Source organism: Mycteria americana, chromosome 1 (genome assembly GCF_035582795.1).
Source record: "Mycteria americana isolate JAX WOST 10 ecotype Jacksonville Zoo and Gardens chromosome 1, USCA_MyAme_1.0, whole genome shotgun sequence".
Taxonomy (NCBI): Eukaryota; Metazoa; Chordata; class Aves; order Ciconiiformes; family Ciconiidae; genus Mycteria; species Mycteria americana.
In genome coordinates, this window is record NC_134365.1 from 71,680,259 (window position 1) to 71,697,798 (window position 17,540).

At 40.6% G+C, this 17,540-nt stretch overlaps 1 protein-coding gene across 1 annotated transcript in view; it reads left to right on the forward strand.

Annotated features, from left to right (window-relative positions):
- Positions 1–17,540, forward strand: part of DERA (deoxyribose-phosphate aldolase) — a 57,618-nt gene that overhangs the window by 21,219 nt on the left and 18,859 nt on the right. The window contains exon 6 of the mRNA XM_075505546.1: positions 4,852–4,980. Coding sequence (XP_075361661.1) covers positions 4,852–4,980 — 129 coding nt within the window. The remainder of the gene's footprint in view (positions 1–4,851; positions 4,981–17,540) is intronic.

Genomic DNA, 17,540 nt, shown 5'->3' on the forward strand with positions numbered 1-17,540 from the left:
GCATCCATGAAATACATTAGGTATAACCTTGTTATGAAAACTGCCTTTCAATTCTTCTTAATAATTATTCAACTGTGAGTTTAGAGGCTTTGTTCAGGGATTGGGACCCCCTTTTGTGCTACATAACTTATAAACAGGGCAGGGAAGATACCCTCCGGACTCGAAAGACTTGGAAAAGACTCCACAAGTTTTTCAGAAATATTATAATTGGATTTACCATTTTCTAGATGTGCAAGCTGACTTGGGACCTCAAAGTCTAGTCGCACAATTTCTTTCTTATATTGTCAGCAGCAGCTCAGACTCCTGAAGCCAAGCTCTGTTTTCAGTTTCACGTGAATCACTGGAGCCTGGAGTTGCACATATGTGGCTCGGAGCAGAACTGAAAGAGTCGTGTTGTGCTGATAGCCTTGTGCTTGTCATTTTGTTAACAAACCTGCCATTAATGTGCAAGACAGAAGGGATTCCAGCTCATTTTCCAGTTTCCTATCATCATTACCTTGATCTTTTGGTCTAACAGAAATTGAAACATCTTCCCTCTTCGTCTCAGTTTCTACCCTTAACATCAGTCAATGCGACTGACTAGATAAAAACAGCAAATAAGCTGAATTAAAAAAAAAACACCAAAACCAAAAAGTGTTTTTATCACTGCATTTTTGGAGAAGAGCTGTTTCATAAAAATTTAAGCTGTGGTTTTTTTCCCTTAATATTTTCATTTCCTGTGTAGGAGATGTGGATTATCCCCTTTATTATGTGATTTTTAGGACAAATGTATTACACCAAAGTAAAAGGCCGTCTGGACAATCTGGGGCAGATTATAGCCAGCAGTAATTGTCAGGGATGTTTGCTTGAGACATGTGTTAGGGAGAGGCATGTTTTCTGTGGTGCATTTAATAGCTGCAAAAAAATCAATGTAATGTTTGTACTGAATAGTTAGACTTTTAGGAAAACTACAAAAAAGCCACCTTCCAACACTTATCTTTTGTAACAGTGGAATTAAAACCACAGCTATGAAAGTATTTTTTTCATTCCTATAAAATCTGAATTTTTCTTACTTTAATAAATGCATCCAATAAAAGCAGATCTAAAGTTCATGAAAGCAGCAAGGTATCTTAAGTAAGTGGGTGCAAAGTAGAAGAGTTCTTATGTCACATCCATTTTAACAGCTAAGTCAGTGGAGCTACTACAGACTACATCAGTGAGCATCTGGCTCCACATATATTCTATATAAGTTGGCTTGCTTTGGGTTTTGGGTTTTTTTGTTTGTTTGCTTGTTTTTCCTGGCTTAAGACTTAGACTTCTTTTAGAATGGATAGTGTTGGTGCTGTGTTCAAGATACTGCACAGTATTGGCCATTTGCTTTGAGAGCTCTTGATTGTCTTTTCCCTGTTTTTAGCAGTCAGAAGGAGAATCTCTTGCAACCTCTTCATGGTGGTTTTAGCTCACAGCTGAAAATATGCCTGCGGGGTTTTCTGTGACAGAGGTTTTCCCAAAAGCTTTCTGCCACTACTGCTAATCAGAGAAGCTCTATCTGCTGTGTCAGTGACTGGTGTTCTGCATAGGTTGCAGGTATTCCCAGAACCACAGTGTCCAGCTCTGCTCCTGCTACTGATCGGCTTGACGGAACCAAGTAGTTAAGTGATGGACTTTTTGGCAGCCCAGACTGTCCCAAAAGAAGCCCAGGATCCCTTGAAACATGTGATTAACTCCACCCATAGTTTAGACATTTGCCAGGAAGTTTCAGCATAATCAAGTTACTTGTGTCTTGATTTAAATCTGACTGAGTATTGAAACCTCTTTCATTTTTGAAAGGAGTTTTTGCGCTTGTTCTGTATCAAAGCAGTCCCTGCTTGTACTGGGACTGCGGTGCTCTGGTTAATTTTCCCTGTCCCAGAGGTAGCTGTACTTCTATTTGTGCTTTTACTGTAGGGCTGAGAATGTCCTATGAATGCCAGCTATTGTCTGCAATAATTGGTCTCTGAATAAAGAGCAGTATTCATTACCTACACACCTGCCCCATTAAAGTATGCCCACTTTTCCACCACCTCAGCTAACCTGATAGACACAAATGATTGAAGATCCTCAGTTGTTCCTGTCTGTGGGTTGATGTGTGCTGTCAGGTAGTGAGGCTGTTCAAATGATCTTGGCACTAATTGCATATAAAAGTACCTTCCAACAATAGGGAAGATGCTGTAGCTGCGGTACTAACTCCAGTGAACAACAGCTATGAGGATATAATTTATTTTCATGGAATCCAACTGAAATGTACATTTTGTTGATTTTATTTTGACATTTTTGGTGGTGTATCTTAAAAGTAGAGAAAACTCGAGTCTTTTCTTCTTGTTACCGAAACTAGAAGAAGATGAAAGCTGCTTTCTCTGGCTTTCCAAAAGCTTCAGGAAAGAGTCACTCTGCAAAAAGAGACTGCATTTGGATCTAACATGAGCACTGTTATCAAATGCACAAGAAAATAGCACAAGTTCTTTGTATTTCCTTTCTGAGCCTCGATTTGATGTAGGTTTCTGGAGTATCATCAATTGATCAATAAAACATGTTAGACTGCATGCTAGTACTGATTAATTCACACCTTTGGTACACAGTAAGAAACAAGGTGAAGCCTGGTGTCTATAAAGGGACTTGCTAAGTGCATTAGCCAGTTGTCTACTAATGTGTGTAGTATGTCTCAGAGGACCACCCCAGTGCTCCCAGCCCCGGCCGCCTGGTGTGCTGATGGCATCAATAAGATGCGGCAGCAACGCGGGTGGAGGGGAGGTCCAGCCGTACGGCAGCTGGCAAACCCTACTGTATGTTTCCAGGTCTCGCTTGAGGACTGAGAAGAAAACAAAGCTAGTATTGCTGAAAACATTTAGTCTCCATAGCTATATCCTGGACTTTTGCAGCAGAAAGATTTGTTAAAAGCTGTATTTTAGCCTTCCATAAACAAACTTTTAAATTATGTGCTTGAAGATTGCATACAATTTGTGAAAAGGACTCTCTTGCAAAGGATCCTGTTTGCTTATTTTGTGTCTTTTTTTTTTTTTTAATAATTCAAATCCCAGAAATCATGACTGTACACTGTAAGAGCTGCTTTTCTGCCCACCATTAACACTGGATGAGTCTTAATCATCCCCAAGTGGCCAGCTTCTAACAGCTATGTTTTGATAATTTCTAGCTATTTTAATCTCCGTATGTTTAAAATTTTATGGAGGCACTGCTGAATTTTACCAAAAAAAAGGGTGGGAGGGTTTTCCTCCCTTCCTTTGCTCCGCGTGTTGCATTACGTGACCAGATCTGCAAGTTCTAGCCTTTTTTAAAAAACACAGTCGGTTATGTCCAAATTTATTCCAGTCCTTACTGAGTCTGTGAAAATATAAAACTGTTAGAAAGTTAAGCATGGCTCTGGCCATGACACTTTGTAGATCCGAAAGCAGGAGTTTGTGAAGGGGTGGTCTGCTCTGGACAGTGTCCATGAGCAGCCAAATGCCGTCCTGTCCTCCCCGTCCCTGCTTCTCCCTGGCCGCAGCCGGTGGCCAGGTTCCCTGAGAAGCGGTGAGCGGGTGGGATGCGTGCTGGCTTGTCTCAGGGACACGCTGGCTGCTTGGAGATCAGAGCGATGGAGAGCTGAAGGTCAGAAGACAGACTGGTAGCAAGAGGCTCTCCAAAGTCGGTGGAGCTTTCTGTGGGGAGGGAGGGGCAACTCCAGGGCAGGGTTTGCTTTTTGTTTTTCAAGTGGTGTGAAGATACAGAGATAATGGTCTGCTTTATCTCCAATCTAAAAGGCTTTATATAAGTCAGTCCTGCTGTCTGTGTCAGTATGAGCGGCAGTGCTTGTGTGTATAACAGTGGCTCATGACAAACCTCCTTCCTGAACTCCACCCAGCTTCCTCAGCGAGCGTGGGCGTCAGAAGCGAGGGTCCAGCTCTGCCCTTGGAGCTGCAGCTCCACAGCACGCTAGGCAGTCTTGTCCTGCTGGCCCTCCTGCCGCCGTGCTTCCTTCACCCTTGCTGGAGCTGTTTGAGGTCATGGCACTGTATGGTCCAAGTCCTTGGTAACCTCGTGGGCAATGCAACTACTTGGGGTGGTTTGTAAACACAGATCCATGTGGATTTGCTGGTCCTTGGGGTGTGATCCCAGGCCTCGGTCTCTCCTCACCATGGATGTTAGCAGACCGCATTGATTTTTTTCAGGAAATTCTTGTTTTCAAGAAGCTTAAAGTGGGATTCAGATGCCTAAACACAGGCACCTAGCTCCATAATCAGACTTCCCGAGGTGGTCCCATGGTACTAGGGAGAACGGTAGGAGACCGAAGGGAGATGTGGACTCTCCAGCAGTGGCAGCTGGAAGCCAAGGGGGATATGTCATGGCATCTCAGGTGGCACTAATGTTTGTAATTAGACAACTTGGTCACACCTTTGGTGTCTTTTAGGCTGAGCCCTTTGGCAAATGTGGCGGAAGGGGACAGAGAGGGTGATGACATGATGCGGCCAGGAAAACATAACTGTCCCTGAGTACTGATTCAATGTATTACCATATTTATTGCTGAAAAAGCTGTTCTAAAATCAATCTTGACTATCATAGCATTTTTTACTCCTGATGTATTCATGAGTGTTTGGCATACTGTGCACATTCTTAGTTTTGAGAGAAGCGACATTAATAGCTATTAAGTTAAGTCTGAAACTGTGTGGCATTGTTAATTACCTCCAGTCATGTAATTTATTGAACTTACAAAACTTAAGTTCTTGAGTGCTATGACTAATTATAAGATTGGAAATTAATCCAGAAGTGGAAATTACAGCCATACTTGAAAATGTCTCTCAGGCAACTTTGATCATTTTCACATGCTTTTATCCACAGGTCTCTACAAGGAGATCCGTCAGTGCCGTGAGGCCTGTGGAGAAGCTCATATGAAAACAATCTTGGCAACAGGTGAACTGGGGTCCCTTGCTAATGTCTACAAAGCCAGTATGATAGCTATGATGGCAGGTAAATATATGTGTTTTTCTTTTTAAGCTAAGAATGTCTTTGCTGTATTATTTATGAAGCTTAAAAAATTCTAGTTGTGAAAGTTTAGTTTTGCAAATAGTAGGCGAAAACTATTGTACAGCAATTACCAAAGTTGCAGGTGTAGTAATGAAGTGTCACTTGTTTTGTATAACCTACAAAAACTGCACAAAATGTTAAATAACACTTAAAACGGCTAAATGGCAAAACTTGTAGGAACAAATATTTGTCGTCAAATGTCTAATCCTTGGTATATTTAATAAGGATACATATATTTGGGGCAGATTACGCATATTATCCAGGCAGTTGTGATGAGCTACAGATGTGGTGTAGGTGGATGGCTTGTAAGCTTATTTTAATGCGGGGGGAACTTTCCTGTGAAGATTCATGCTGACAGCTCTCGTTTCTGGTTTGCGATCACTTCTAACCACCTCTATGAGAGTGCGATTTGGGAAACCAACTGTACTGGACATGCAGCGAGGGGAAGAATACCATGCTCTCCAGCAGGTGCTGGGATGGGCTCGGTTATAACTGGTTTTAACTGGCACACTCAAAAGCAGTAGCACTCGCTACCGGCCGCTTCAGAAGGTGTTCGGTCTTCCCTGTCTTTGAAAACTCGATTACATCTGACCTGCTGTTTAGGAGTCTACCTGTCTTTTATGCTGAACCTTTCAGCTAAGAAACACATTCCCATAAGCAAGATAGAGTTTTGAAGGGCTGCGTATAGTTTGTAGGTATTACCTTTTGCATAGCTATAGCCATTGCAGACTGAATGTAGCGAAGCACCCATTTGAGCCCAGATTTACAGCAGTATATTCTTTCTGCAGCTTTGGGCCTGTGCTGGTATAATTTTCCCTAGTTTAACCAGGATTTTAGGTCTGTGTTTTAATGCCCTCTTTAAGATGCAAAACTGGGAGTTGGCTGATAAGGCTGTGTTCTTTGAACTATGTTCTAGACACCTGCTTCTTCCACCATGCTTGAAAGAGGGGTCTTCAAGTATATTGATAGAGAGAAGTGTAAAAATATACTGAGAACCACTTGGGTTAGTCTGTCTTCTAAACTTTCCCTCATTGTTGTGTTTATTTTTTTTTTCTACTGTAAGCTCTTCAGAGCTGGAATTTTTTCTTATTTTAGAGCAAGAAAAAAATCATCTAAGTGTCTTGTCAGTACTTACATAAATATTCAACTTGCTGCTGACCTCATTGTCTCCTTATACAACAATACACTTACCTGCTTCAAATGGAATGGGAAGCATTTCAGGCTTTTTACATGCTTAGCTACAATGTCAATTAGTATCATTAGATACAGACGATCAGTATTATGCAAGTAAATATTGCTTTTAATTAGCAGAGGTGTAAGAAATACACATTTCCTGTCATTTAAATTGATGTACTAATCATTATGGTCACTTTTTGTAACACAGAGTTGTGAAAAATTCAGGTTGTAAAGCATTTTAACATTTTCAGATTTTTTGCTGGTGTAGTTTTTTTGAAATACAGCAGATGGCTCTATTGTTAATGATTTTCCTTGCATAGTTATTCATTTTACAAGATACTTATCCATCTGAATATGTGCAGTAATTTCCTTATTTCAGTCTCTTGCTTTTTTGTTGTGGGTAGGTGTAAAAATAACAATTTATTGGTGCCCTACGTACACGTATGAGGGCCAGGTTTACAGACTCTGACTTGTCAGAACTGCTGAGAACCTCGAATTCCAGTTGAATTTTGTTTGATATGCATATTTGTAGCATTTCTGGGAGAAAGTAATTTGGCACAGTATGTTTAAATTCTAGCTTTAGTATCCATTTATTTTTTCAACTGATGCCATGATTTAAAAGAAAGAAAGAAAAAAACCAGATGATCTTGTGGATATGGGAGGCCCTGGCAACTTTTATCTGAAGATAAAAAAGCAACACCTCTGATAAACTCAACTCCAGTGATTAGTTTTATATGGGGAAATGAATTACACACTATAGTGGATTCAACTGCAAAACTGGCTTTGAAGTCTTTGCTGCTGCTGGCCAATTGCTCCTGTCCTTTACACCAAAATTTGCTGCTCCTTCAGCTGTGCTGTTAGAAGTGCTTGTCATGCTGTATTGTAAACTGAGCTTTGAAAGTAATAGGGTTGAAAATTACTCCAGAAAAGGGGTATCTAGTTTGTTGTGGGGTTTTTTTGATTGGTTGGCAATGTTTTTTTGGGTTTTTTTAATGGTCACTGCCTCAACCATCTGTTTACAGCCTTGCCTTGCATGCAACTGTATCAGTGCAACTGAGGACATGGCGTGCAGTCCTTACTGTTTTCAGTTCACAGTGCATGATGTAAGCCTGTCATGTATGGAGCACAAAATCCTAGCCTTACAGATGTTTACATTGCCGTTGCTGAGCATGCACACATTCACCTAGGTTCTGAAGCACAGACCCACTAGATGTGTTGTAACATATATATAAAACATATGTATTTCCCATGTGTCTCATTTCTGAGACTCAGAAGGCTGAGAGAGTAACACAATGCTGATTTATCACTAGCTCCGTGGTTAAAAAGCTTGCCTGGGATGTCTGGGAGTTGGTCTGTCTGACTGAGGTTCTTCTCCCACACAAAGGTCAATTTTACAGTGTATTTGCCATTAAGGATCTCAGTCCCTCCCGATAAAGTTGCTCTGCTTTGCACAAAGCAATTAACTGAGCAGGGAATACAACCCAGATGTCTCCTCTCTCAAATAACTTTCCAAAATTTCTATACAGTCTTCCGTGTGCTGGCTTGAGGAATTATTGGTGTATGCTGGGAACCACAGCATGTTATATTTAGTCTGATTCAGCTAGCAGGGGGGGGTTCAGCCACTGGATGTGAGGCCAGCTGCACAGACTTGAAAAGGGATGGTAAAAGGTCAAAAAATGGACACCTCTGCATTGGCTGGGATTTTAAAAGAACACTAAGGGCAGTACTTAGGCTGGGGTGGTGTGCCCATGCACTTTTATATTCAAAGAAGATTGCATAGGCTGCTTCTGTAGGCAAATATCTGTACTCTGAATCACAGCCCTTGAAAAACTCAATGGAAGCCATTCGCTACACACCAGTGAGTGAGGCTGAGCCTAGTGAGACATGCAGATCCCAGCAGTGCACTTGGAGGTGGAGGCCAGTTGTAGAAACGGTGCTTTGTACAACATGCCTGTGTACAAGATGTTAATGCTTGCACCTGCAAGAACTTGGGAAAAAGTGTTGCTTCACAGTGAGGTGTGATAATAATTTGCCTTTATTTGAAGCAGTGGCTCTTGGCTCCTGAAATAGTCTGAAATAGTACCTCCAAAGTACCATGACTACTTTTTCGTCCTTCTCTAGCACAGTACATAAGGCAAAAGACATCAGAATGGGAGCAGGCACCCAGTTCTCTTAAATTCTTCTAACCTCACCTTTACAGACTTGACTGACACACTAACAATTCTGGAATATTTAAGAACCTGTTTCTGGGTGAAAGAGGCTGACAGCCCTCTAAGGACAGTGACTTACGTGGCAAGAATAATCCTTGCAGTGCTAAGGAGGACATAATTGCAGGTAGGATTGCACATCAGTGTCTCTGTGTCACCACCAAAGGAGCACATTGTTTTCACAAAGCTGACTGAGAGAAAATCTCAGCATTGAATCAGGGAACTTTTGGTCATTGGTTTATAACATCCACTGCCATTTCTTGAGCTTCTTGAAGTCGTGATTGTGGTTTGAGTACATGAGCTTCTCAAGGAAAACTGACTGCATCTTTGACTCTGCCAGACAGCTTCCAGACAATGAGTAGAGCAAATTAATGAGTGGTTTTCACCAGCTGGTGTATACTTGTGTAAGTCACCTATATTTCTGCAGGAGAAACTCAAATCTGTGTCTTCGTAGCCTCTTGGAATAAACAGTCCTAAGGAACACAAACGGGAGTGCCTGACTCCCCCATACCAGAGGGAACTATTCTATGTTACTTCATCGTGGTGTCTTTGAAAAAAACAGGTCTTGTACACAGTTGTCTTATGAGAGGTAAGCCATTTTTTAATTTTTATTTTTTGACACAAACGTCAAAAACTGCCAAGGAAGCCAGACAAGGAAGGGAAAGACGATGAACTTGCAGTGGGAAAGGAACGCTTCAGTAAAGGTGTGGGTGACTTAATTGCATATTTCAGTCAAATACAAGGTTTTTATTTTGGAAAATCATGTTTTAACCATACTACCTAATTACAAAAACTTTATTGTTCTGTATAAGAATTCATATTAATTAAGATATGCAGACTGGGGGAGAGGTGGAGGAAGCGATTAAGTAAATGTACTTCAAAAGTGAAAACCTCATCTGTGTCATTTTAACTGTGAAAGCTGGTCTTGACAGTACAGCTCCTTTTATGTCAGTCTTTGGGAAGCTAAGGGAAACACAGCAGTCATATATGAAAGATATTCATATATATCTAAATGAGTACCTGTGGAAAGATCACGAAGGTGTGATGTATGTTATTCTGTAGTTCTACTAAATGTATGGGCTTAAAACAATTTTTTCCTAGGTCATTAAGCAGTTAGTCAAATAATTTGTAAGTTGAGATACTGACTCATGTAAAAATTGAATTTAGAAAGGGAATGAGTTGGTGCTAAAACAAACTAACATCTCAAGTCTCTAGCACAAAAAACTCTGCAAAAAGCAGTGGAAGATGGCTGAGGCAATAAGGTCTCTGATGCTGATAAGTTAGAAGAAGAAAATGAAAAAAATGAAATGTGAAGCAGAAATTCTTTTAGATGCTTTGATACTCTTCATCCCGAAGTGAACAGAAATAATATAGCCAAATGGTGAAGAAAAGCTGTGTCTTGCAGTTTTCAGGAGAGCCCACTATCAGTCATCCCAGGCTTCCTCCTGCCTTACAGGAGTGGTTCCAGTTAATACACACTTACCATTTTCACAGCAAACATTACCAAAACTTAAAGGCATGCATGGGCTGGCCTTGTCCTGGCTTCAGAGAGAGACTGGCTGAGGGCTTGTAGTACTCAGTCTTTGTCTCTAAAAGCAGGGAGCAGTGCCACAAGGTTCCCGCAAAGAAAACTCAGGACATGGGAGTACTGCATGAAGGGGTTTCCTCAAAAATCCCGAAGACCGGAACATCTCACTGCACAAAAGCCTAGTCCTGAATTAAGGAAAGATATAACAGTTTAATGATTATAAGAAGAGAGAGTCCAAGATGTGTGGTTTGGAACATCACAGGATAATGCCTGGCTACGCAAAGCTTTTACCCCAGCTCTAAATAAGTTTTTTATACTGTCACTAATATTGGTGCAGATCCCTTTTTAGTATGAATAATGGGAAGACAAATTCTAAGGTACCAATAGCTATTCTTTTGAGCACTGTCTTGCAAAGATTTGTTTTGAGCAGGGTTAGGTGGTGTGGCTGTAAACATGCTAGCAGCTGCCTAAGTGCGAGGGATGAATTTCCTACTGCTGGATGTGGACTGCCGTGATCCAAAACTTCTACCACACAAATGTTTCATGAAGAATGTAAGAGAAGAAAGGAAACCAAACTAGCAAAATTTGACTGAAAAGCTAGGCATGCTTTGCGCAAATCCTGCTAACATAGGAAACAAGACTACTGAATAAGTAATAATACTTGGCACTTAGATAGTACTTTATGTCTTCAAAGCGCATACAGACATTAGCAGAATAAATCTCACAATCTCCCTGTGAAGCATGAGACAAAGATCATACCAGACAAGTCAAAAGTCAAGCTGAGATCAGCTGTGAGTTCCTGGCTTTAAATCCCATGCCCAAACTAAAAGTCGAGGGTCCCCTCAATAGCATGTGAGTTGTATTACATTTAAAGAAAAGTTTGATTTAATTATGTATCTACAACTTCAGCTGAATTTGATACTAAGCCAGTCAGTTATTAGAGCCCAGAGCATTTCCAGATGAAAGGCAAACTAAGGGATAAGGCTTGGTAACACATATAAAACAAGATTTCAATTTGTGTCTCGTTTTACACATCTAAAATAAAACCAACTGTATTGAGTTTACAGTGTATCTGTAAAGGGCACACTTTACCTTGTGAAAGATCCGTTAGAAATCAGGGGCAATGCGTGGCTGTCATCTTCTAAAAGGAGACCAGGTCAAAATTGGCAGCTCCTTTCTACAGTTGTGAACTGGCTCCAAGTGCTTTTCAGGGTGACAGATGATGTTAAGCTCTGGTCTGGAGATCCAGTTTAGGGCTGGGGACCAACTAGTAAGTCCTTACTCTTCTGAATGTGTAAGAAGACGACTTACCGGCTGCCTGGTGACTAAGGCTTTGTCGGTCACGGGCAGGTGGCAGTTTCCTTCCCCTCCAACCAAGCAGGAGTCAGAGTGAGTCCAAGGTGTGGTGGGCATTGCTTGCTGTTCCAGCTTGGCTGAGCTGCACTCGCTGGCTGGGGAAGGCAGACGTTGAAATGCAGCGTATTCTTGCATCTGACTGCTTGTCTTCAGAGAACAAAGCGCAGTGCAGAGAGAGTTCTTCCACCTGTGTTGTCAAATGGTAGGGAATAATCCCAGTGTTCTTTAGCTGTGATCTTCTGGCAGTACAGATTAGATCTAGCATGGTCATGAGCACATTTCTGAATTTCTGTCAGTTTACTGAGAGTGCATAAAATGATGTTTATGTCAGCTCTCCTCTGTCTGCATGCATGCAGACAATACCTCATTTGTCTAAAGATCTGCCCATTCCTTCAGAATTTTTAGATAAATTTGAACTTGCAGAGTTTGTACTATTTGAGTACTTTGCATCATGCAGATGCAGTGTGGCATGTCGTTTTAGGAACATAGCCTTTGTTACTGTCTTGAATATGTAGAAGTGGTTGCACTTGGCTGCTGTAAGAGGCTCATCAGGACAGTAATTAACGCTATGGAATTATATTAGCAGTTGATAACTTTCCTGTCTGTTTGCTGCAGCAGATGTCTTGCATTCTGCATAGTCTGCGGTTGTTCTGCATGTTCAGAGCTCTGGTAAACATCACTGAAAGTTTAGTGCAAGGAATGAGCACAAAGCACTGTGGGAAACCAAGGTACAGAGCAGATCAGAGTGACATGGTCTGTCTCAAAATTTTGAATGATATTATGGACTAAAAAAGTTTTTGGATTAGGAGTTAGATCAAAAGGTGGTTTTGGCAATATGGAAGGTCTTTAAATATAATCGGTCTAAAAGAGGTCGGTACAGGAACAAGTGACTTCATTTATTCTGGTACAGAGTGGGGGGAAATAAACAGCCACTAGTATAAAAATGCAGATAGCTGCATGTTCACTAAGGCAGTACAAGGCTGCTCTCTTAAATGATGTAATTGCCTACAAGCTTAACAGTAATACTGCAGCTAATCACTAGAAATAATGTAGGCGTGATAGATAAGCTTGGAGTTGAAAAGTTCTAACAATGCAATCACAATGTCCTCAGGTTTGAATTATTGATGAGAGTCCATGCAAAGACTAGTAACACAAAAAAAATGTTGGTCTTGAGTAAAGCAGACCTTGAAGGAATGCAAAATGAGACTTAAAAAACTGTCTGGAACTCAATAATGTATATATAGGAAATCAGAACTGAAGGAATGGAAAGTGGTTAAGAAACACTAGGGCAGGCTCTAATGAAAAATCTTTTCAGTAAAGTCAAAAGAGCAACAGAACCCTATATGGGTAAGTAGAGGACAGAAGTAATATGTAAGAGAAACAGAGATGTTGGGGGAGAAGAAAGATACAAAGAGTCTGTGAAGGGAGAACAGAGTTAGGACGTATACAGTAAAACCTCATTTGTTTGCAGTTTGTTAAGCTAGAAACCCAGACGTGCATGCGATGCCACATTTTGTTATGCATTTATTTATGTGCTTACTGAACTGTGCGCTAGCCTATACAGCCATATCTGAGGGGAGATAGTTATCTGGGGCCGTTCATATTTGTCATACCAGGATGCCTGGCAACTCAGTTTGCTAATTTTGTGAAAGGTCTATTCTATTAATGCTGTTCTACTGTAATCAGAAAATAGCAATCTACAGCCTCTACTGAAGTCAAAGAAGGTATACCAGTGTAAACCAGATGACATCTGTCAGCTCTGTACCTGTTTATTTGATTTTGAATTAGCCACAACACCACTTGACTTTCTCCCTCCACCAGCCCCATTTACAAATAGAAACAGTGCTATTTCCAAGCACCTCTCACCAGAAGAATACCAAGTTAGGTCAGGAAGCCAGAAGATGGGTAGGATTGTTCAAGATAGCAGAGTGGCCCCTAACTTGTCATCACCTTTGACTACTGTATTAGCTTCTCTGTTTTTCCATACGTAAAATTGACGTTGTACGTTTTATAGGACCTCTGTGAGGTCTAGTAAATTAAGGTATAAGCAGAAATATCTTCCTCTCACTAGATGGCAGAAATTTTCCTTGTCTGCATGAAGATGGAGTACCCTTGGTCACAACTGAAATTGGGAACTGGAGCAAGAGAAAGTCTGGGAATTGTCTGGTGGGAGCTGCTGACTCTGATTTACTAGTACAGCCAACCCCGGTGAACTGTTGGGAACCCAGCTCCCAGCAGTGAAGTTGGGAGCTGGCACAGCTTGCCGTGTTACTCTAGGGTGATGGTATCCTGCACGGCACAATTGACCGACCCTGCCTGTAGCAGCAGGGAGGTCACCTCCCTTCAGCTGTTTTCATAGCACTCCCCCTAAAATGTTCTTTTAAATGAAGGAGATTTGCCGTGCCTCCCGTAGGCCTGTTTTGCTGTGCTTTGGTGTTCTCCCTGCACTGAGCAAAGTGGAATGAGCAGTACGCCCCTACAAGAAATTGTGGGGTAGCAGGAGTGTGATAACTCCCCAGAAATCCCAGACTTGTTACTGTATCTCAGAAGAAGGGTTTGAACCCTGATCAGCTGATTTCTGCTTCTTGACCTGTAAGAAAGTGGCTATTCTTTACACTTCAACCTTTGAAACTGGTTGTGAAATAGTAGGTTACAGAGAGTAGGCAGGTACTGACAGTTTAACATACTGTTGAGAGGGGTCAACCTTCTATTAACAAACTATCCTAAATGCCTGAATAGCATTTTTCTTTTGCTGATGTTCAAGATCTTTGCAAAACATGCTAATTAAGGAGTATCTAAATGGTATACTTTCAATTTATAACAACTGATGCAGAGAGGTGAGAAAGCACCCCTGTTGTGTTAATTTTCCCCATGAATGAAACCTTGTTTCTATGTTAAATAATTTGTTAGAATTTGAGTTAAAACTTCTGAAGTTTCATATCACCTCAGACTCAGAAATCGTTGCACAGTGAATAGTTCTAGTCAAACATGCCATCAAAATAACACGGCTTCATAGCAAAAAACTTTGCATTTGTGAAGCTCCGGTATTGAAGGTAATGGTTTGAGAGAATGCAGTTTTAAAACATGGAAATATTATGTAAAATCAATAGATGTACAGGGTGCTATTTATTTCTCTGTTATTTCAGGTTGTTTTTTTATTGTGTTAGCAGCAGGTGTTAAATTCGACTAAACCAGTGAAAAATAGAAATAAATATTTAATTTACTGTATCTATCAATTATACAAAATTGGCTTATGAAATATTAAAGTGTCTTTTAAGAGATTGCAAGTAGGAGTACTAGTTAGAAAATCCAATCCCTTAACAGAAACTTAATACAGATGTGGAAATAAACTAAGCATGATTTTAGGGTTGTAGGTCCTGGGATTTTTTTTGTTGCTTTTTAAGGTGGCAAGGCCTAGAGATTGTGCCTAATTTGAAGGTATATGCTCATGACAGCAGAAATGTGAAATTAGATTTCTGAAGAGAAGGATGTTGAATGGAAAAATATACTAGGAATATGTGATCTTGAACATCAATAGGTTCTTTTAAAACACTACGGATGCTCATTTGAATAAGCCTATTTAATCATAAGGAACAGAGATACAGTAGAAAACGAAGAAACATAACAAGAGATGGACACAAACATAAGCAAAATACATATTGAGACATAAAAGTGGGACAAAAATTAGTCATATGAAACAAGAAGTTTGCCATACGGAGGTTATGGATAGTTTCCTTACCGATAGACTGGATGTTAAAACACACTGAGATCAATATAAAGACATCCACTAACTTTTAACAGATCGTGTCCTAGTGGTGGTGATGCTGTATTTCAAAGTGTTACATCATCAAGTGCAGAGAAACAGGCTGAATACCCAAGCTGACTGCTGGGTTGCTACAAACACATTCCTCACTGAGCTAAACAGGACTGCCTATTCAAATGCAAACATTGGTGCTTGTGTTTAACATTTCCCCTTCCTTATAAATGCAAGTTTTTAACTGGAATTTAAAAGGTCTCCTTAATAGAGTTTGTCAGGCTTTTCTCAAAGGAAAATATTTCTGTCAGAATATGACCATGGGATATAGCAATATTCTTCAGGAGTGTGCTCATTTCAGTGGTGTTCGGAAAGAGAGCTTCATGGCTTTTTCCAGCTTGCCTCTGTGGTTGCTAGCAGTATTTTGGTGAGTTGCACAAGGGACTTGAACTTCCTCGATAGGTACCTGGGTTACTTGGAGCCGGTCTCCCAGGCTTTCTGCGCTCCTTTGATTCATGTTGCCCAAGTGCAAACCGTGTTGGGAAGATGTTGAAAAGAATGGAAGATATTCCCTTCTTTGATACTATACGTTGGAATTTCATCCCCTGGGAAATGTTCCTGATTTATATTTTTTTAATTCCTTTTCTGAAATGGTAGTTTTTAATTTCAGCATCTCTCAGATAAGACAATTTCTAGTTTCTGACTATGCTTACTTTATAGTTAGCAGAGACAATAGCTTTCCCAGAGCTGTCTGTAATAGTCCTGCTTTTGAGAGACTTTTTTCAAAGACAAAGATGACAGCAAAGTCCAAAGTCTTCATGGCAAGTCAACAGGGATCTGACATCTGATTGTCATTTGCACCCTTGATGTTTCTTCCCCTTTATAGCATTTGTGCTACAAAGTGATTTCCCTGCAGTGTACAACGGCAGCTGATTTCTCAAGTTGAGTTCTTCCTAAATCTGAGATGTAGAAAAGATTCCTCCTTGATGATGCCAGGACTTTTTCTTAAGCAAAAAGTCTTCCTTCCATCACCTGTGCAGTTACACTGCCAATCCAATGTTCAACTTACCAGCCTATCCCAAACATCTCAGAGGTGAACTCTTGGAGTTTATCAAGAAGATTTGTTAATTCATCTCTAATGGACCAAAAAGGAAACAGATGACGATGTTCCATATTCTGTGCAGCACATTAAACTTAAATTATGCAATACAAAATTATTAATCGTCTATCTTCAAAAGCCTCCTTCCCACTGGTCCTGGAAAATGGATGTGTAGAGAGCTCAAAGGAAACACAAAGCCTTACGCATAAATGGAGCTTTGAAATGAACCTGAGCCCCAGGATGAGAAAGCAGCTTGGTGGGGTGTGATGGAAGAGGGTGCCATGTTTCTCATGACTTCTAGTCCCCAGTAAGAGGAGGGGTAGCATTTTCAGGAGGTGCTCTGATAACAAGATATCATATACATGCTGTTGATACTAGTTACATTTATGTTGTAATCAGGTACTGTGTTTGCAGCTCCTGTGGATGTAAGCAAATTTAGCTTCACAGCAGTTAGCTTGGTTGCCAGTTGCAGCACGGTTGCAGCTTTGAGGCAGGCTCCTCTGACAACTTCAGCTGGATGGACCCTGTGCTATTGTAACGATGCCATTTCCAGCGATTCCAGCGCCTGGGTTAGAATTACAGCTCACTTATCTTTAAACTAACTGTCTCCAGAGTGTACTGCAGAAACGCTGGTTTGTTGCTTAGAAGTAAAACAAAAAAATCCTAGTAAAATAAACAGAGCTACTTGGTGCTTTTGAACAACTTTTGGCAAGTTCATTTGCAGGGACTTGCTTATATTAGGGAGTAAGCACTGAAGGCAGGAGAGAAAACTAGGAAGAAAGTAACCTATTTTTCTGCTGAAATGTTCAAGAGATTACGTAAAAAAAAAAGCGTTAGTGAGGGGTAAAGAGAAGGTTTGAAGGGTTCCTGTGCCTTTTTTACTGTCTTAAGAACACGGTTTTGGAGGGAAACACAGGAACATGCAGAGCCCTTTGCAATCTATGTATGAAAATGCTGCAGATGAGAACAAATAATTATTAATTAGTAACACCACTGCATTTTGTTCCTCAGAAATAATTCAGAGAAGGGTTCTGCCAGTTGAGGTTATTGTCTGATGTCTGGTTCATGAAAGACAGAAACAGAAGAGGATCTGAGATTATTTGAGTGGAATTTTTAAATGGCAGAAAGCAAAGCAAAGGGAAGGTAAGAACAGAATCCGTTCAAGTTGGAAGGAGGCAACTAATATGGCATTTGATGTGTCAGTGATGCCTTCTGTATTATTCACGGCCGTGACTCTGGTACGGCTTGTAGGTTTTCTACGTTTTCATTTGCTAAATTAGGTGGGACATCACATAAAGAGTAAAGTAGTCAGTGAAATGTAGAAAGGTTTAGATCATCATGATCATCCAAAGCTTGCAGACGCCTTTCCACAAAATGTGAGTT